Source organism: Nyctibius grandis, chromosome 1 (assembly GCF_013368605.1).
Source record: "Nyctibius grandis isolate bNycGra1 chromosome 1, bNycGra1.pri, whole genome shotgun sequence".
In the NCBI taxonomy this organism is placed as follows: Eukaryota; Metazoa; Chordata; class Aves; order Nyctibiiformes; family Nyctibiidae; genus Nyctibius; species Nyctibius grandis.
This window is the reverse complement of record NC_090658.1, coordinates 126,493,615-126,514,367: the sequence shown is the minus strand read 5'-3', so window position 1 is coordinate 126,514,367 and position 20,753 is coordinate 126,493,615. Positions and strand designations below refer to the sequence as shown.

At 43.6% G+C, this 20,753-nt stretch overlaps 1 protein-coding gene across 1 annotated transcript in view; it reads left to right on the top strand.

Moving 5' to 3' along the window:
• The first annotated feature begins 326 nt into the window (after window positions 1–326).
• CD2AP (CD2 associated protein) overlaps window positions 327–20,753 on the top strand; it is an 89,126-nt gene continuing 68,699 nt past the window's right edge. Inside the window, exon 1 of the mRNA XM_068397679.1 lies at window positions 327–504. Coding sequence (XP_068253780.1) covers window positions 501–504 — 4 coding nt within the window. The 5' untranslated portion in view covers window positions 327–500. The remainder of the gene's footprint in view (window positions 505–20,753) is intronic.

Below are 20,753 nucleotides of genomic sequence, written 5' to 3'. Positions count from 1 at the left end.
GCGGACGGGAGACTCGGCACAAAACTGCACCGGGGCACGGAGCAGCGCGGCTGCAGCAGGGCAGCTCCCTCCTCCCGCCGCCGGGAGGGCGCGGGCCCCGGGAGGCGGGCGCGGGGGGAGGTGGCTCCGCGGGGCGGTGACACCTTCCCGCGCGCGGGGCGGGGGAGAGGCGGTGACGTCATCCCGCCTGGCAACGGCGGCACGGCGTGGGGGGCGGTGGCGCGCGGCTCTCGCGGGATTTGGCGCCCCCCCGCCGCGGGCGGGGCGGGGGCGGGGGCGGGGGCGGTGCCGCCGGTGCCGGAGCTCGCCTGAGGCGAGGCGGGGCGGCGGTGGGGAGCGACGGGACGGGACCGTGGCCGCCTCTGACCCGGGCCCCCGGCGGCTCGGAGCAGCCTCTTTCGCGTCCGTAGCGGCACGGATGGAGCCGCCGTGCCCGGCTTGAGCGCGTTGGCGGGACCCGGAGCCGCTCCGCCGAGCCCGGGCGGGCGGGCGCGCGCAGCATGGGTGAGCGCGGCGGGGAAGGGCTGCTGCCGCGGCGGGAGGCGGCGAGGCTGGCCCCCTCCTCCCGCTCCCCCGGGGCCGCCTCCGCCGGTCTTTGTCTGAGGGGGAGGTCGCGGACCTGGGGTGCCCGGGGAGCGCCGCTTCAGGGCAGCCCCCGAAGTCCCCTGGGGAAGGTGCGTCGCCGGTACCCGGTGCCTTCGCGGAAGGTGGGGGCCGGTGGAGGGGCTGGAGGAGCTGCCGCGGGTGCCCGGGCCCGGCGGGCGGGAGCCGGCGGCGGCAGGTGCCCGCAGGTGCTTGGGTAACCGCTGCCTGCTCGGCGGGACGAGGAGCGGTGGCGGGGCCGGGAGAGGCCGGGGCCGCTCCCTCCCGCCCGGCCGGTCCCGGGGGGCTGCGGCGGGGCCCGGGGCGGGAGAGGGCGGGTGGCAGCGCCGGGGGTTACGTGGTTTTTCGGTGGGGAGAGGGAGGTTAACAGCCGTGTGGCGAGCGCTGGGCCGGTGCTGGTTGGAGGGAGCTTGGCTGGAGCGGCTCGGTGAGGAGGGAAAGTTCTCGTGGTTAAATCCGGCCCCTTTGGATTTTTTCACCCACCTTCAGTTTGAGCTGCGCCTTCACCCATTTCTCCGTCAAGGTGTTGGCTTAAGAAAAGCAAGTGTGCGATGGCTCAAAGTATTCCGATTTCCACAATCATAGAATCGTTTTGGTTGGAAAGGACCTTGAAGATCATCAAGCCCAGCTATTAACCCAACACTACCAGGTCCACCACTAAACCATGTCCCTAAGCAATAATGTGCCAGTTCAGGTTTGCACTTGAAATAATCAGTCGTACTGGGTCTAATTTATAATGTAAGAGCGTCTGCATAGGGAAGTACGAAAGAGTGACTTAAACGCCACCCTTCAGAACCCTCTTTCCTCATACACAGCTCCCCCACTGGGGTCCAGAAAGGTCCACGGACTGTTTTGTCTGTCTGTTGTCTCCACTCGTATCGCATCCCTTGCTCTGCTGTCCTGTGTAACATCAGCTGCTTAAGGTACCTCTGGAGGGGTGTGTGTGGCGGTGGCTTTCGTCTGTGTGAAGAGGTGTGTGTGCTTACGCTGCTGTGTGCAAACGTGCCATGGTTGAGGGTGATTTAAGCTTTTTCAGTGGAAGGATACCTGGGTTTTCGATAGCTTTGCTTCCTCCTGCTTGTGCATCAAAAGAAGGGAAGAAGTGCACGGTGTGGGGATCAAACATGCGGTTAGTGAAGCAATCCGCGTTCCTCCTGATTACAAAGATCTGCTTTCAGTCTTTTAATCTCAGTGAAAGCTGTATTACATGGTCAAAGCACACTCGAAGTCTGAAAGTATAAAGTGAAATTGGTGGTTTAGGTTCTGATACGAACCCGGCTCTGAATAACTCACTTTTTGATGCTTGTTGTGATTGTTCAGAATAGGTAAGAATTACTGTTTCTTTGTTTTTGGGCTACATTGTCTTATTGGCAAATGAGAATTGTCTATCCAGGTCATTACGGTGGCCTGTGATGGTAGGTCCTAAAGCATAAAGGTTTACTGTGCTAATTAAACATTGTGAACTCAGACTGTGTAATGCTGAAATGTGAAATACCTGAGGATTTACATATGGTAGGTCTGGGTTATTAAAATTATTAGTATAGTTAGGAATACTGTATAAGGCTGTTAATAAAGGACTGAGTCCAGTTTATGACTAATGATTACTGTATGACATCTTTTTATGTGTTTTTCCTTACCTGTCTTTTTCTTAAATGTGGCTTCTTTCTCTGCCTCTTCTGATTACACCAGTGAGCATGTTATTACTGCTTCAGAAGTGACTGAATTGAGTGGGTGTGTATACTCCGTGTCAAGTATTGTTATTGCATGGGTTATTATAACCATAACAATTTGTGTGCATGTGCAATTATAGAAGTGCTTCTGCCAGAACGCTGGCAAACCTCTACAAATGATTGAATGATCCCAGAGCCTTTTAAATAGATTTTCTATGAAGGCGTTGTCCTTTATTCGGATTTTCAAGTGTTACTCTCTTGTGACCGAAAGTGGGGAGGAACGTGCAGTGAAACATCTCTAAGAGTGGGAAAAGAACTAACTGTAGTTTGCACTGCAGTTGCTATGTTTAGTGATGGCCTCACGTTTACCTTGAGATGTCATTATTTGATTGTTTTATTACTGACATCATGGTAGACCGAGCTCTTGATAAGAGAGTGGTTTTTGTGTCAGCTTATGGAAGAGATTTTACATGTAAGAAAGAGGTGGCTTAGAGGGGACCATTGAGGGGTCTGTTTGACAAACTCAGGGGTTTCTGAGGTTTATGGAGAAGTAAGAACAGGGCAGTATCACTCTGGAGGAACCAAAAGGAGAAGGACAGAAATACAGAATGCCTTGGAATAGGTTCTTTTATGGTCTTGGAAATTAATGTTGCATGTGTCATTCAGGCGCTTGAAAGATGGGGAGGAGGGTGTTATCAGAGGTGACGAACACTAGACCATATGAAGTTACTGGTAATGCCCAGTTACACACTTAAGCTGCATCATTATAATACTTTGCCTTCTGTATGGGATTAGTCATGTGGATTCAATATATGGCTCTACAAATAGAGAAATAGATTAATTAAAGGAAAAAAAATGTACTCAGATGTTCTGGGGAAAAAAACTTTATTTCATTGAATTATCTTTTTACTGTCTTGGACTGATATCCACTTAGAGGGAGGTGGAGTTCCGTGTATTAGTGCATTTTAACGTCTGTCTGGTTTACTTATATGGCTCAATAACAGGTAATTTTCCTAATTGTAGCTGAGAAAGGGTTTGATTATACAGCTTGCACGTTAACAGGAAGGTTGAGCTAAACTTGCAGTGTCCAACTAATTTTTGTATGGCTTCACAACTAAGAATTAAATATTCCAGCAACACCTGATAAATTGCCACAGTGGTACACTGAAATCTACTAGACTTCTGTCAGTATCTCTTTAGCTATATGCATTTTTCCCCTCCTTTTTTTTTTTTTTTATTTCCAAAAATTTGTGCAAGCTTTGATTTGTGGTTGCCTCGAGTTAGTATATTTGAATTTGCTGCATTTCATCTTTAAAAAATTTTATAACTTTGGAATACTTTAAGAAGCCAGACATCGTTTTCATTGCTAACAGAATGAGTATAAATATATGTAAATATATTTGGTCTACAGAAACTATTTAGCAAGTTCATTGAACATTAAACTTGTGTGAAGCCTTTTGCTTTCTTCACCTTCATGTTGGCAACAGAAAAAAATCTAGAAGGTTTTTGTAAACAAACTGAATACTTTTAACATGTTGCCACAGGGACAGTGATAGGTTGTTTCAGTATTCACTAGTGCAAGGACCAATTAAAACATTACTTCAAGGTTTGTTCTCTGATTAAAAAAACCCCAACCAAAGAAAACCCCAAAAACTCAACAAAACCCCCCCAAAAAGTCCACTTCAAACGGGATAGAATAAAAGGAAAGTCCTTCCACTCCTATTTTTACCAAGAAATATTTAAGATGCAGTGTACAGTTGAACTTTATTCACACTAAGCTACTGAAGACTAAAATGACTTAATCAGAACTGCAAGTTATTGCAGCCCTTGTGTACTGGGGTACTTGACGAGCCTAATGTTGACAGACCAACTGTACTTGTACTGGTAACATTGAGGAAAGTGCTTTCTTATTATCATTTTCTTTATTCTAGGCGAAACTATAAGGGAAGATAATGGAAAGTTGACCTCTGGAAGAGGTGCCTAAGCTGGTGGGAAACCAAATTACAATAACTGGGAAGAGTTGATGGATAGTGGGTTTGGGTCAAGGTAGAGGAGAAATCCCATCAAAAGGTGGTAGAGATTCTGTCAGCTCAGCTCTTGCCTTTTTTGTTTTTCCAAGAATTTAAGAGCTGCTGCACTGAGAGTCCTGTCTGTGGGGCAGGTAGGGAGGAAAAGGACATGGAAAGCAGGTCCATCATGGAAAGTTCTTTATTTTTTTTATAAAAACCCATGGTCTGGCAATTAGTAATTTATGGACTTGCTCAAAGGTGTTTGTAGTTTCACGGGACCTTTTTTATAGATAGGGATGGACTATCAGGGACTTGGACAAAGGGGGAGAAGGAGGAACGTGGCTCTTGCCCTCCACCAACTACCTGTGGCACTGAGAGTCCCTGTTTGGCATGAAAGGGCGTGCGTGCGGGAAATGTGTCCTTTCAGCAGGAGGTTTTTTCCCTAAAGCTGCTGCTTGTTCTGCCCAACTCCTTTGTATTTTTGAGAAATGGTAGATGACTGTTTGGTGACTTCAGACTGGGAAGTCCCTCTACATCAACTGTCCTCGTGTGCCAGCCATTCCGGGTGCTGTGCACCTTTACTGGATGGTTATTTTAATTTTGATAGTACTTTCATCTTGTGGAGAGTTGTTCAGGACTGTGTATATGTTATTCAAGACTTGACTCCATGCAGGGGTGTAATTGTATTCGTTGTCTTCGTTTCTTTTGTTTTCCTACCAGTTCTTCGAGTTTTTGTTTCAGCTAGGTAGGATCTTCCCTTTGGAGTCTTCACCTTCACTGGCCTCCTTCACTCCGTTGTCTGCCTGTGTTAGGTTTTTCTGTCCGTTAGTGGGTTTTTGTTGCATAAACACAGGAAACGTGTGGTCGGACGTGATGTGCTGTCTGGGGTTAAGCGATGTGGCTGCCCGGTCTGCCCTGCTCTGGCTGCCATCGCTCTGCTCTTCCCATCCATTTCGCTTCCTTGGAGATGCTGTCACGTATGACTGCTGGTCCAGTGTTTCCCTAACCCAGTTTCATAAAGATTTGTTAGGGGAGAGCAGCCGTGAAAGTGCTTAAAGTGACTTAGGTCATCTTTGACCGAAGTGGGTAAGTCGATCAGGTGAAATTCTTTGCTACTGGATCTGGCATGTAGCGATTTCTCGCAGCTCGTCCAACCTGTGATTACAACCAGGGCACTTAAAATGTGTCTATGGTCCACTACAGGGGTTTAGCCCTTTTCTTCCGTTCCTTTTAAAGTTGTTTGTTTGTTTTAAACTGTCTTCCTTTATTTTGTAATGTGGTTAGGTTTTGTTCAGCTTTTTCTTCCCTGGCGCTCTTCCTTTCCGTGAACGTTGCTTTTTCTTCTGCTCTGAATTGTGAATTTGCTGATGACGTAGAATGTGCCCTGCTCCCTGTGAAAGTGACACCTTCTATGATTGCCTTTCATAGAATCAGGGAATCGTTTTGGTTGCAAAGGACCTTTAAGATCAAGTCCAACCGTTAACCCTTATCTTCTTGGACATGCAGAGATGAGAAATAGTTTTACGTAACTTTGTTGCTGTGATGGTGTGAGCATAACCCTGCTTGTGCATCACCCTCGGCTGTCCTGTTACACTGGATGTTAGCAGGACTGAAGTACTAAAACTGCCTGTTCAGTCGCCTTTTTCCTAGAGTGATCCCTTGCTACGTTAAATAAAAGCATACCAAAGATTTAATTTTGATGCTAGCCTTGCTCTGAGCAGGATGTTTGCCTAGATGGCCTCTGTAGGTTCCTCTCACACTAAATTATTCTGTGTTTCTTAGCGTAAACTTCAGTTCATTTGAATAATGTTGTGATGCCAGCACAGCTATTTACTTTCTCTGACTAATGCCAACAAGTATTTTTGGGTGGGATTATGTTTTATTGCTCTAGCCATATACAGAATTGACTTTTTAATGTAAAATCAATATTGAATGTTGCTTTTTCAGAAATCTCGAATGAAGGAAATGAAGCATTGTAGATATTTGGAACAGTATCTTCATTTCCTGAGAAATTTAAGACCTACCACTGCCAGAGTCCTAAATCGGACTGAAGGAGAAGTCACTGTACGTGTCTGTCTGCCAAATGAGTTAAATCTTTCCACTTTTGGGGGTGATGTACACTGGAGAGAATATAATAGATGTCATTTAGAATATGAAGTTAACTTTTCTTTAAGGAAAGTATATTGCCGATAACATGTGCAAGATATTAGGCAGGATTGTGATTCTGTGATTGCTTTCAGCGGAATGGATCTGATACTTTGAATTATTAAAAAAAACGAACCATTTTCCTTTAATTTCAGCATTTTGGCCAGTGCTGTCTTGTGTTACAGGAGAGGGTTGCAGTTGGAGCTCTCCACTGAACTCTGGAGAAGGAAGCGGGTATCTGTCTGCTTGTGTGCCTTAGTGCTGTAGAGCTTTGTGATTGTAAACTTTGAGTTTAAATTTGATGTTAGTGTTCAAGAAACTCAATATGAATTTTATCACCTTTATTGCTTCAACCAGATAAAGTATTATTTTAAATTATTTAAATGGCTTAAGCTCATGCTGTTTTCTTAACGGTACCTAAATCGCCATGAACTTGATACTTTCTGACAGTGGAGGAATACGTAAATGGTTTTGGAATTAAGCAGTACTAGGTAATCACATTTTTTTTTATTTTGCTTCCGCAGCAGCCGAGTCTCAGCTGCTGTGAATAGATTTTTGTGGATTGGAGTTATTAATTATTTTTATTTTAGTTTTAAATTAAGAAGGCAGTTTTGCCTGAGTTCCTGGAAACTTGCCTGACTTACCATTTAAAGAAGACTCTTAAGTCATCAGTTTCTACCTCTTGGATAAAATTACTAAGTGGTCAGTCTTAGTCAAATGTTTTTGACTGTATATGTAGCTTGATCTTTTTAAGCTGACACTGAAATAAAGTCTCACCCTTCATCTACCTCTGACTAGTGAGTATTTTCCTCTCCCCTTGCTTGTACAAGCTGAATCTTCCAAAACTTCCCTGTCTTCCTGGATTAGCTTTCAGCCAGGCTGGATCTCCAGAAACTGAGACTAAGCTCATGGTTGCAACAAGAGTGAATGGAAGCAGGAGGAGGGTGAGGATGCTGCTTACAGTAAGCGATGTCAGCCGCAGCACATTTACTGCAGTTGTTGAAGTTGTGCCTAACAGAAATTACTGTCTTCCAATTTTAACTCTTTAGTTCAATTGTGGATTTATTGGAAACATACTAGTTTACCTTAATTCCGCGTAGATTTCCCCCCCCCTTCCTCCCCCAAGCTGCATTGTTTCTTTGTTTTTCAGGAAAAATACAAAAGCGGAACAATAAGCAAAGTTCTCAAAATGGTTCAGATCATTTCCACTCAATGCATCTTTGGGACTGTGGGGAGAAAAGTCTCCATAGTTGCTGCCTGAAGAAATGGAACTTCTGGTTTCATGGAATTTTCACTCTCTAGTAAAGGAGAATCACATCACTTAACTCTGAACTTGTATCTTTAGTTATGAAAGGATTTGTTTTAAGGCTGCTTTGCATGTAATCTCTCTTCTCCTGAAGTCATCCTGTGGGTGCAGTTTCCCGCTGTGCTTCAGCAGAGATAACTTCAGGCTGCTGCCAAAAAGGGCCAGAGCTTTGCGATGTCTCTTCCTGGCTTGCCATGGCTCTAGGGGCTGTGAGTCTGCGGTGTGAGCTGGTAAGCTGGCTGGTGTGGAAGAAACTCTTGTGCCAGGTTTTCCATCATGTCAGCAAGCTGAATGGCCTTACTCTGACTGCACAGTCATTAGCTCCTGTGCAAGAGAGTGGATGGGACTGTACTTCAGGAGTCAGGGAATGGAGAGTGTTTCTCCTCCTCCAGTTTAGCCTGCAGTTACTTTGCATTAGATCCAAGCTGAAATTTCGTAAGTTTCTTCTGAGTGTCTATATTAATTGCTCTACTGAAGTGTTCGTATTCCATCAAGGTAATTATTTCACAGCTTTCTTGTTCCTGATCTTTAAAATGCTTTTTTAAACACATTGTCATCCTCCCCCATCCATTTCAAGCCAGCCAAGTATCCATTTTAAACTGTGCCTCTAACTTGCATTCTTTTTTTTTTGTTAGTTTAATAATACCTTTAAAGAGAAAATAGTTCCTAAATAGCTAGAACTTGTTATTGAGGTGCTTTTTTTTTCTGTGGATTTTGGTTTTGGTTGTCCTCAGTAATGTATATGTCTTGAGAGGAAGACCGAGCACAGTATGTAAAAAATATGCGTCTGTTCTTCTATATGCTGATTTTCCACAGTTGGGATGGACTTTAATGTTCCCATCACTTAAGTGCTTTTATGGAGCTTGGCTTATTTAGTACTGTCATAAATCAATAAGTGCAAGATTAACTAGAACAAGCCTGTCTAAAACTTAAGGTAAATTATTCTGCTATTTGCACTCATTTTAACATCCAAATGTTTCTGTTGGGGAGATTATTGACTCCTAGAACAAATTGCCAAGGGAAGTGCTAGATCCATCATTTCTTGATATGATCCATCCCCTGGATGATGCCCATATCAGTGCGTTCTTTAATCTTCCCTTTTGGCAGATTTAGTGATCATGTGTCCATGGGATGATCTAGTTCAAGACACTGGCCAGAGTTGAATCCAACTGGAAGAGAACCAGCTGGCTGATTCGGCAGCAAACTAAACCGGCACACCCTGGAGCAGTGTAACTGTGAGACCAGCACAGGGGAAGAGCAGCGGTATGGGAATGAGCAGGGAGAGAGCATGCAGGGTCACTCCTTCATCCTCAGATTGTTGGAATCGCTGTAAGAAACTCTATTCTCTGTAAATGATTAAAGCAACCATTCCTGAAAAGCAGAGCCCATCTGGTTGGTTTCCTAAGTGGTTAAGAGAAGAATAGTCTTTTGGTCAGAGTTTTTAGTACAAGACTTCACAAATTTAGCTAGATTTGCAAGCTACCTGTGAGTGTCGGCAGAGTTTCAGATGACTATCTGAAGAGTGGGCCGTGGGCTGTTTGTTTGAAACCTCAGTGTCCCAAAAACCACTTATTTTTGTGTTCGTCTGAGTTAATGCTGTTCCAGGTAAAATGAGATGCTGTTCTGAAACGGGCAGTGGAAGTGCTGAGGGGAGTAAGTTTTTTGTAGACATAAGGACAAAAGCAAATATATTAATCCCATACTATCATGGTAGATAAGAAGACAGCAGATCTTTCAGAAAAGTGCAAACAGCAGAATATAATCTTTTTATTAAGCATAAATTATTATACTGTGCTGTTTTGCTCTTGAAAATCAAATATGGTTCTTCATTTGCCTGACTCAAACTACACATGGTACTGAAAATATACCTCATCCTTCAGCACAGGGATGGAGAGTTTGTCTGTGGAGTGGAAGATGATAGTTAAAAACATTACATTAACTTTCACATTATGAGAAGCCTAAGTATAACTGGATCTGCTTTTACTGCGTACCGGTATCTGTATAAGGATGTGGTGCAGGGAAGCAGGGAAATTGGAAACCACCTTGGATGAAACCCTTTGCAGCTTGAGGAGAGCTCGAAGGCATTTCTTGTAGCTGTATGTGCCATAGGGCTGTGTGTGAATTAGCAGTGTGGTTGCTCTCTCAATTGAGAGTACATAAAATTGCTTCCTCTAATTTTCATGTGTTCATCATCTTACTAGATGCTTATTTTGTGGGAAGAGTGTTTGCTCTTTCAATCTTAATGCTGCATCCTTACGGAGAGAGAATCATAAAATATATATATGGATTGTAATGTAAATGGCTTCTAATGTGTAGGTAGTAGAAGAAAACCTGCCCTGGAAGATAACTGGTAACAAGAAGCCTCAGGCTTGATGAATAGCAGGTGAAGTAAAGGTGTTTATGAAACATGAGATGTGCTGTCAGTAGAATAAGACACAGCCTGCCATCTCCATGCAGCAGGAAGACCATGCTGATTTTCTGTCAAGACAAGAGTTGCTGGATCTTGTTGTACGCTGCTGTATCATGCTTTTGCAGTTCTGAGTAGTGGTGAATCCTGACCTGTGTTTTTTTAAAAAGCTGAGGTTATATTGCTGATTTTTCTTTACTCTTGATTTTACTCTTTTTTTTTTTTTTTGTGTGTAGTTGTGTCTCCAGGGTTGTGCCTGGTAGTTGTGAAATGCGTGGGGACAGTCAAAATAATTTCCTTTGTGTTTTTGGAATCCAAACTACTACTTCAAGGAAATGTGTTGAGAAGAGTGGAGGTGAGGGTTAGCTTTCTATGAACTTGTGTTCTGGTGTGCTGTCTCCTGACCACAGTGACTGGTATCCCTTGCCCCAGACAGCTTTTCATAACCTCCTGTAAGATCTCTGCTCCCTCCTCAAATTCTTCAAATACCGATCATTCTGTGTTACTATCAATTAGCTCTGCAAGACACAGCACATGCTGTAGCTGCTTCCAAGCCGCATATCTGGTGATTAGCCAGCCATCAGGTTAAAAGAGCAAGAGTGTTGGGGCAGTCCTGAAGTCTTTTCCTCAGGGAGGACTATGATTTGGGTGCTTAAGTGCTGACTGGGGGGGAAGTACATCTCTTATTTTTGAGATGCTACTCTTCTGGCGTGTTTCAACCACATGGATGTACAGGGTAAGAATTAGTGGGAGTGAAGCAGGAAGATAGTCCAGTAGGGATGCTCATGCGAGCCTGGTTTCTTCAAGTGCTCAAGATTATGTTCAGGTACCTAAAAAAACCCCACAGTGAATGAGGAGGGGATGGCTGATGTGCTGCAGTAGCACTGGGGGAATGGGCCAACAGGAACCTCCTGCAGTTCGTAAAAGACAAATGCATAATCCAGCATCTAGGAAAGAATAACTTTGCTGTCTACCAGGTGGCACAAGCGGCGTAGTAGCTAGCAGGTCATGGGGAGTGGTTGTTCCCCATTACCTGGCACTCATGAGGCTGTCTCTAAAATACCACGTCCAGTTTTGCTCCTCTTTCCCCTCAAATGTAAGGGAGATGCCAACAAACTGGAGAGTTGAGTGTGGTTAGGAGGCTAGTGCATATGGTGTGCAAGAAGTTGGTCTAGCCTGGAGAAGAGAAAGCCATATTCTCCTTGGAAGCACAGTGAAAAAATGTAAATCAATGGCTGAAAGTTGGGACAAGAGTAATTTCTATTGAATATAATGGGGAAAAATTACTATGAGAGTTCAGTACCAGAAAAGATGCCCAGGGTGGCTGTTTTATCTCCATTCTTGAAGACTTTCAAAATTTAGCTAGACAATGAGTTGAGTGACCTGATTTGACTTTGTGGTTAGCCTTGCTCTGACCACTTTGGCATAAGCAACCTCCAGAGGTCCTGTCAAACCTTGTTCTTCTGTGATTGGACATATTGCAAGCCGTGCAGGTTTAAATCACAGTCTTAATAAGATAGGCTTATATCCTTTTACATTCAAGTTACAAATGGATGTTTAAAGGACTTGATCTCCTAACTTTTAAAACACAATTGAGCTAATGAAGCAATTTTATCTCCTTTAGAACTATCTGACTGAGATTGTAGGGTGCCCTTGAGCATTTGCGGTTTTGACTGGCTTTTGTAAAAGTCCATTGCATAAGGATTTCTCTCTGTGCTTTTCAATCAACAGTTCTGTTTTTGTATTGACTAAAATGTCCACACTAAAAAGTAAATTAACTTTATTAATGCCATAATTAGTATAGGCTGTCCTGACAGCATGAAGTCAGATAGGAACGCTTGTCCCCGTTTTAATGCTAGCATATTTTGTGGTTTTTGCAAGATCCCAATCTGGGACCATTCAGACTATTGCATCATGCCTGTTTTTAAGATGAAGGGAACACTTTGTGCATGCTCCGAATGATGCTTTTAAGTTTCCATAAATTTCTTTCAAAGCCAGATTCTTGCCATGTTTCCAGAAACACTAATTGTCATTCTGAATTAGGTATGTGCCAAATTGTAGGCCATCTATCAAAGCATTTTTGCATTTTTTTAGAGTGTGAAAGGAGTTTTCTTTTGGTTTAAAACCAAAATGCTTTCAGAGACTTTCTTGTGTTTGTAACATGTGCATTTGTAACCTGGAGCTATGATCATACTGTCCTTTTTGGCTAGAAGAGTCCTGAAAAAAATCTGCAGGAGGAGCTGAAGCTTTTATAGTAACATGGGGTCCTGATATTGAAGGAAGGAAACTTTTATAAAATTCAAATACATTTTTTTTTCTTTTTTTGAAGGGCATGACTTTGTAAAAAGAATTCTAACTAAGATAAGCAACAGAATCTTCAGCTTCAAATATATTTTTGTGAGCTAATTATCTAGTGGAGGTTTTAAGGGAAAAACCTATAAATATGGTGTTGAACCTGTGGTACTTTTACTGCTTATTTGGTGCTTTGGATTGGAACTAAATCTGAATGAGGTATGATCTTTTTGTTCTTCAGAGCTTTTTGGCATGGCTTTGTTTTAGCAGCTTTTGTAGTTTGGTGTTTTGTGGCTCACCTTGAATGTTTTGCCAAATAGATGTTATAAAATTAACTTAAGGGAAGGAACAGAGGAAGAGGTGTAAATCTATATATGGAACAGTGTCTGGGTCGTGACTTAAGAAAATGTAGTGTGCTTTTTTTCAAGTGTGTTCCCCTGTGCCCTCTAAGATCCCTGGTTTTCTCTGCATACTAAATTAATAGCAGTTTTTCACCTTTGCTTGTGAAGACATTTGCTACGTTTCCTGCAGATGTCACCTCTCATTTCCAGGCTGGTTTCTTGCAGTGAGCTCTACTCAGACTGGAGGAAATAGTAAGTAGCACAAAATATAACTTTCTGCTTAATGTAACTTCCCAGGGAAAACATTGACCTCTTCTGTCCTTACAAGGTAGTATCAAATACCTGTAGGTGGTAGAGATTTTACTCTTAATACTTCTTACTTCCTGTCTTCTCTTGCTATGAAGAGAGGAGTCTGGCAATTCCTTCTTGTAGAAGCAAGAGGGTAAATCAAATCCACAATTATTTAAGTTTGCGACTGAGTTTAAGACAAGTATTTCTGGTAATATTGGAGAAGACATGTTTGGATGCTCTTCTAGAGTTGGTTTAATGTACCTGCAGTGAGGAATGTGTCCTCATTTTTTTTCCAGCTGGCTGGTAATGATGACTTATCTACAGGATACAGTTGTAGAATTATGAGGGTACATGTGGAAATTATTTGCTTTAGAGAAGTGAAAACTGACAAACTTTTAATTTAAGTGTATTCTATCATACACAGTGGTAAGCAGTAGAATGCACCCTAGAAAATTACAGGAGCCTTGAGTAGGAAAATGAGGTGTGCATGGTTTGCATCTTTAGTGCTTCAGGGCAGGCTGCTGGCAGGATTTCTGCTATACTGGTTAATTTCCTTCACAAAGTATCTTGCTAATTGTATTGGAGCCAGCTTGAGAAGCTGGTGTTTGAGGTGGTTACTGTTAGAATGTAATGAGTTTCTCATTACTTTAAGTAGTTTCGGAGGAAAAGTGTACATTTTTAGTTTTCAACTGTTCTTTTTCCTAATCATTTCAGCCATTCTTAACTGGGCTGTAAAATTAGACATAATCTTTTATTAAAAGTGTGTGGTGAGTCATTTCTTGGAGAATGCACCATTGACTTGCCCAATCTAAAAATGCCAGGCAGATCTGGGGCAGCTTCCCGATGGACCAGTTCTGTGCTGACAGAACCAAGGCTCCTGGCTTTAGGCGGTCTCATGGGTAGACTGCTATTTTTGCTATTTTTGTTTTTTTTTTAGGCAAGCTATTGATGTAGAAGGATTGTTGCTCTAACCAGAAAACATTTGTGCTAGAACGGGGTGATGCAGCATAGAGCAAGTCACAAAAGGAGTAAAGAAGAATAGCAGAGCCTGCAGGGCAGAGAGAAAAAGAAGAAAAAGCGAAACGTTACTGAAATCGCCTTATCACTGACTTTGACAGTGACTGGAGCTGGCTGGGGATCGTACTGTCTGAGAGATCATGATTGGGATGTCAGTGGCATAGCAGCGAGAAGGTGTTTTTGGGATAAGTGTTCAGTGGCTGAAATTAGTTTGTCTGGCCACTTCTGCAGAGCTGCCTGTCCACTGTAGATGTAAAATCGGAAGTGTGAGAAACTTTAGTGAGGGATTTGACAGATCTTGTGGATCACAAGAACTCTGTGAAAGTCACAGGATGCCTCTGAAAGAGGACATGCTAAAGCCACTTACTGATACGTTCTTTTATTTGTGTGGTGTATCTAACACCTAGGTAAAATCTCGTTAAAAGATTTTTGTGTCTGAATCACAGAATGGTTTGGGTTGGAAGGGACCTTAAAGATCATCTAGTTCCAACCACCCTGCCATGGGCAGCGACACCTTCCACTAGACCAGGCTGCTCACAGCCCCATCCAACCTGGCCTTGAACACTGCCAGGGAGGGGGCATCCACAGCTTCTCTGGCCAACCTGTGCCAGTGTCTCACCACCCTCACAGTCAAGAATTTCTTCCTAATATCTAATCTAAATCTACCCTCTTTCAGTTTAAAACCATTGCCCCTTGTCCTGTCACTACAGACCTCAGTAAAAAGTCTCTTTCCATCCCACTTATAAGGCCCCTTTATATACTGAAATGATGCAATAAGGTCTCCATTATCAGTAGGAAGTATAAAATGTGGTGGGACCCCATACTTCAGGAAAGTAACAGAACTACCTTTTATTCCAGCTTGTTCCTTCCCCTCTTCCCAACGGTAACTCTTTTTCCCTTGAAGCTTATGGTATTTAATCAAAACAGGAAGCTGACAGTAGCTGGGCTGCTGATGCTGAAGTTTGGGCAAGCAGAGGCCCAAATGAGATACTGGATATTGTGAGACTTAAACAATATGTTTGAAAGTTGTTTTGTTGCTGTTTTTCTTTGTGGTTCCCTCCCCTCCCCCGTCAGTGTGTGTTTATTCTGACTTCATTTTTTTTTTCTAAAAGCTGTCTTTATAACAGTTTAAAATACCTTTACTGTAAGCACTGGAGAGTACTCATTAAGTTTATAACTGATCTTGTAAATCACATATATCCAGCACCTTTTTGGTGGTAACTATATAGAAAAGATATACTGTATTCCAGAAGAATGATATATTTTCTTGATAACTAGTGCTATGGTCTTTGATTGGAAAGACTTTGATTTTTAAAAATTCCTTTCTAAAAATAAATTTGTTTTTTAATATGATGGAGGAGGGGGACCTGGAACTGGAAGACTTGAGCTGCCTCAGCACAGCGCTGCATGAATGAAGGCTCAGGCAGGGATGGTGCTCTGTCTGATCAGCTCTTAGACTGGGGAAGTGGAAAGAGGGCTTGTTGGGAATTTGGCCTGACGCTGCAGAGTGGTGGCTGCTTGCCATGGCTCATCTAATGCTGCATCGAACCTAATGAGCCTTCTGAGACAGGGGGTGTGTTGGAGTGAGTATGAAAGCTGTTGCTTCAAATGGAGCAAATCCTGTTGGGATTCAAACTGCGTCCTGGTTGGGTGGCAGCAGGGTGTTCGTGGTGCTCCCAGAGGTTGGGTGGACACAGCTGAGCTGGTTTTATGTAGAATCAGCTTGGGTCCAACAGTGTGTATTTGTTTGTGTTGAACATGCTTTAGTGCTTGAAAGCAATGTTTGTTTGCCCAGCACCTGAGCTAATGAATTCTACAAATTTAGGTTCTCTGTCTTTGAAATAATCTACTACTGGAATAATCAGTTTACAGCAAATTGGGAGTTAATTATATATGCTTAAGAGAAAATGTACATAGAATGGCATGAAAATGTTTCAATTCCATCGGCATTATGTTGTTTTATTATGACTAATGAAGGAATCGTGATGGCTCAGGGCACTTTGCTTAAAACAAGACCTTAAGTCAATATTTGTATATATGAGGTCGACATTATCTTAAACTGCAGAGTGCCTCCTCTGCCTCATCCCTTCCTTGTGGCAGAAGAAGTTTGCTTGGCTGGCATATAGGGGATCAAAGCTTCAGGAGCAGGAAGCGATGTGACTGCTTTGCTACAGAGCTGTTTATCAGGACTGGAGCTGGCATGGCTGGTATGGCTCACCTGGGAGTAGGCACAGGTAGAAATGGCTCTGCTGTGTGTCACTGCTATTTCCGAGGCCATACAGGAGGCACCTGACTTCCTTTTGAGCTACCGTGAAGGTAGAACATCTTACTTGTGATGCCTAATGCTTTCAGTAGTCCTTGTGATGCGACTGTTTTGCAAGTCCTCCATGTGAAGCATGAATGTAATGGCTCTGCCTGGCGCAGCTCGGTTAGGTGTCTGCTGTTCTGTGTAGTGTGACTTGAAACTATTGACTTATTGGAGGTGATGGTGAACTGTACTGTAAAATAGGTGTAGGCTGCATGTTCTCTGTTAGTTAAGTATACTCTTTCCTTGTTCAGTTTCTTAATAGCTTGGAACTGCATCCCTACCATCAGAGTTGACAAGAATCCAGTGGCCTCGTATTGTTTATGCATTATGGTAGGATGTGGTTTCCTGGTGGATTTTGGCTATGTGCAAAGCAGCAAGTGCTGAGGGGCAAGATGAGTGTATCCGTAGGGGGAAACTGCTGGCGTTAGGGACGTCATATTGCATGTTTTTGGACATTTTTATAACATCGTAAGTCTAGTTTCATCCCATGGACTTAACGTCTATTAGAGATTAGCATGCATTAAGAGTGTTCCTGGGCTGCATGTTTTGGATTTGGTTTCAGTGAAAAGAAATCCAGATCGCTTGCTGTGAGACTGCTCCATACTGTGAACTGAAGCACAATAAATGAGGGTGGTTTGGAGCTTCACTGAGAAGTGTGCTCCTGATCTGGACTGTAACAATGATGTAGAGGTTAATCTAAGTTGGGTTTGATACAGTCCTGTGTCTCTGACCCTGCAGTGAGCCGTCTTAGGGAGATAAACTTGCAGAAAGTTGTCACTAGTTTTCTCTCAGGCTGTTTTCTTTATCTGATTCAGCACTAGTGTAAGTAACTACTAAGTTAAGTGCAGAGCAGGGGGAAGGGACCATGTGAATGCACACAGAAGAGAGGATGGGATCACAGCATCCTTGGGTTAAGGTGTCTTGGAAGTACAACTTTGCAGGTTTCCCACTTTCCATTGGTGATGTAGCTGTCTTGGGCGCTATGAGAAGGAAAGCAGGAAATACTATATGTTTCCATCTGTTGAAGGTTCAGTCCCTAGGCTGCTTCTCATGCTGATGGCTTTTGGGGTGTGAAAGGAAGGAAGGTGACTTTTGCACAAGACCAGTGGTCAAGAGTGGTTTCCCCAACAGTGGGAAATGTGAGGTGCTTCCCTACTCTGTGTGAGGAAGACCAAACCCACATCTGTACCCCAAAAGAATACTTTGATCTTTGGGGAACTAGTTATTATGATCACTGTGGGTCATTGTGTAAACAGGAGAGTGGGTCATGGGAGCAGATGCAGGGTGCAGAAGAAGGAGCTTGGCTGCAGAGCAGTCGAGGCTCTTGGCCAGGAGGGATTTGTCTTTCATTGCCAAACTCTGGTGCTCACCCTGTGTGTGTGTCTTACCAGGAGAGCTTCGTAGGACAAAACTCATACAGTTTTGGAAGCGAGGACTAGGGTTTTAAGGGCAGTAGGGAGTCCACTGAGTTTCTTTATTTGAGCATGTGGGTGGTCATCAGTGACTCAGGTCATGGTAACATGGAATTAGGTGGTGTTGAAGTGGGAAAAAAACCCATTCTTATAACCACTACTTATGTTTAACACTTATGGAGGTGTTTTCATTGTTCAACATTTAAATACCTGAGCTACTTTTTCAGTGCTAATATTTGTCTTCAGTGGCCAAACGTATACTGTGGTATTACTATTAAAACAGCTGGAACTCTTAAATCTCACGAATTGTAGGGAAGTTTCTGGGGGAAAGCAATTGGAAGGAGCTTTCTCCTTCAGTCCAGCACCTGTTTTTTAGATAGTTGTGAAGAAAAGTACGATAGTTGAAAGAATAAGATTTTGTCTTCTGTTGTCTTTTGTCTCTAGTGTAAGCTTGCTGTCTGCTATAAACCTAAATACATTTGTAACTCTGTGCATGTATTCATATGTAATAACAGAAATGTTACCTTGGTTTTATAGGAGACTGAACTTTGGGGTTTTTTTGTAATAGGTGTACAAGTGGAAATAACAGTACTAATAAAGTTTGTTTCAGGCATCTAGCAACTGTCTGTTATGATAAATTGGAAAAGCAAAGTCTCTGCAGTTTTGCTGGCAAGATGCTCCTGGAGGCCACACAACTTTCCAGCGTTCACGTTCCAATAAATGACTTTGAATCTGGCCTAAAACCTGCCTGAAGAGACCTTTATGCAGCACGGCATGCAGCTCAAGCTCCTCTTGCTTCTTGATTGTCGTGGTTTAACACCAGCCAGCAACTAAGCACCACGCAGCTGCTCCTCCCCAGTGGGATGGGGGAGAGAATCAGAAGAGTAAAAGTGAGAAAACTCATGGGTTGAGGTGCAGACAGTTTAATAGGTAAAGCAAAAGCCATGCACACAAGCACACAAGGAAAGCAAACCAAGGAATCCATTCACTACTTCCCATCAGCAGGCGAGTGTTCAGCCATCCCCAGGAAAGCAGGGCTTCATCATGCGTACCCGTTACTTAGGAAGACAAACGCTGTCACTCCGAACATCCCACCCTTTCTCCTTCTTCCCCCAGCTTTGTATGCTGAGCATGACACCATATGGTATGGAATATCCCTTTGGTCAGTTGGGGTCAGCTGTCCTGGCTGTGTCCCCTCCCACCTTCTTCCCAGCCTACCCACTGGTGGGGTGGTGTGAGCAGCAGAAAAAGCCTTGACTCTGTGTAAGCACTGCTCAGCAGTAACTGAAACACCTCTGCATTATCAACACTGTTTTCAACACAAATCCAAAACGTACCCCCATGCTAGCCACCATGAAGAAAATTAACTCTATCCCAGGCAAAACCAGCACGTTGATGCTGGACTCTGTCCCTCCAGGTCTGCAGCAATTTTCGGCAAGGCTTCCTGAATAGCTTGAGAGTTATATGCAAGGATTTCAGTTATCCCACGAATGATTTTTTTTTTTCATTTTATAAGCTATTAAATGTGTTTTTCGTGGCTTTTATTTTATATGTGGTTTGTGTCTTTTTCTGGCTACTACAGAAAGATCACTGGATTCTGACAGTATTACAATATCCTAAATGAAGTACCAAGAATGTGAAATTGTGCCCTTCTCTGGCTGAGCATCTGACACTTGGTTATTTCTATTAAAGATACAGGCTTGTTAGATTTTCAGTATATTTTCCACTCTTTTCCTTGATTTATTTATGTGGGTTGTTTGTTTGTTTGTTTTTTTGTAGGGCTCCCAGAGAGCCTTAGTTACGTATGGTAGGCAACTTCAGAAAGAGTCCAAGTATCTGAAGACTTCCTTTGTTTAAAATCAGTGAAGGTGGGTGTTATGTGGCCATGCTTATCAGGAGGCTTGCATGCTGCTTTGGCACTGGGTTGTGGTTGGCAGAAGAGCCGGTTGTGTAAGTTTTGGAGAAGTGGAGAGTCCACCTGTGCCAGCAGTGACCGAATGCCTTGTGCAGGCAGCGTTGCTATGTTGGCTAACAGTGTGAGGTATTTTGTCAAAGAGGCAGTGTTGTTGGGTAGGACACTTCTTGTTTTTGCCATGGGGAACAACGGAGTCTGTAGTTGTTGGTGGGGCTGACTGGCTTTGACATGTTTGGTCTGTTTTATTGTTTCATTAGTCAGGTTGTCATCTTCCTCGAAACCAAGAGCTGAACAGACCACTCCCATAAAGCCTGCTATAACCACCTTTCCCCGAAAGACATCCAGTCAATATTTTTTTACTTAGCACTGTGAATTTAATTGATCCCTTGCCCCTGAAAATGGGTCAAAACCTTCAAAAAGCACTGTCTGGGAAGTTCTCTAATTATCATAGGATCATAGAATCACAGAATGATTTGGGTTGGAAGTGACCTTAAAGATCATCTAGTTCCAACCCCCCTGCCATGGGCAAGTACACCTTCCTCTAGACCAGTTTGCTCAGAGCCCCATCCAACCTGGCCTTGAACACTGCCAGGGAGGGGGAAGCCACAACTCTCTGGGCAACCTGTGCCAGTGTCTCACCGCTCTCACAGGAAAGAATTTCTTCCTAATATCTAATTAAATCTCCCCTCTTTCAGTTTAAAACCATTCCCCCTCATCCTATCACTCCATGCCCTTGTAAAAAGCCCCTCTCCAGCTTTCCTGTAGGCTCCTTCAGGTACTGGAAGGCTGCTAGAAGGTCTCCCTGGAGCCTTCTCTTCTCCAGGCTGAACCATCCCAACTCTCTCAGCCTGTCTTCATAGGAGAGGTGCTCCAGCCCTCTGATCATCTTCATGGCCTTCCTCTGGACTCGCTCCAACAGCTCCATGTCCTTCTTCTGTTGGGGGCCCCAGAGCTGAACGCAGCACTGCAGGTGGGGTCTCATGAGAGCAGAGTAGAGGGGCACAATCCCCTCCCTAGACCTGCTGGCCACTCTGCTT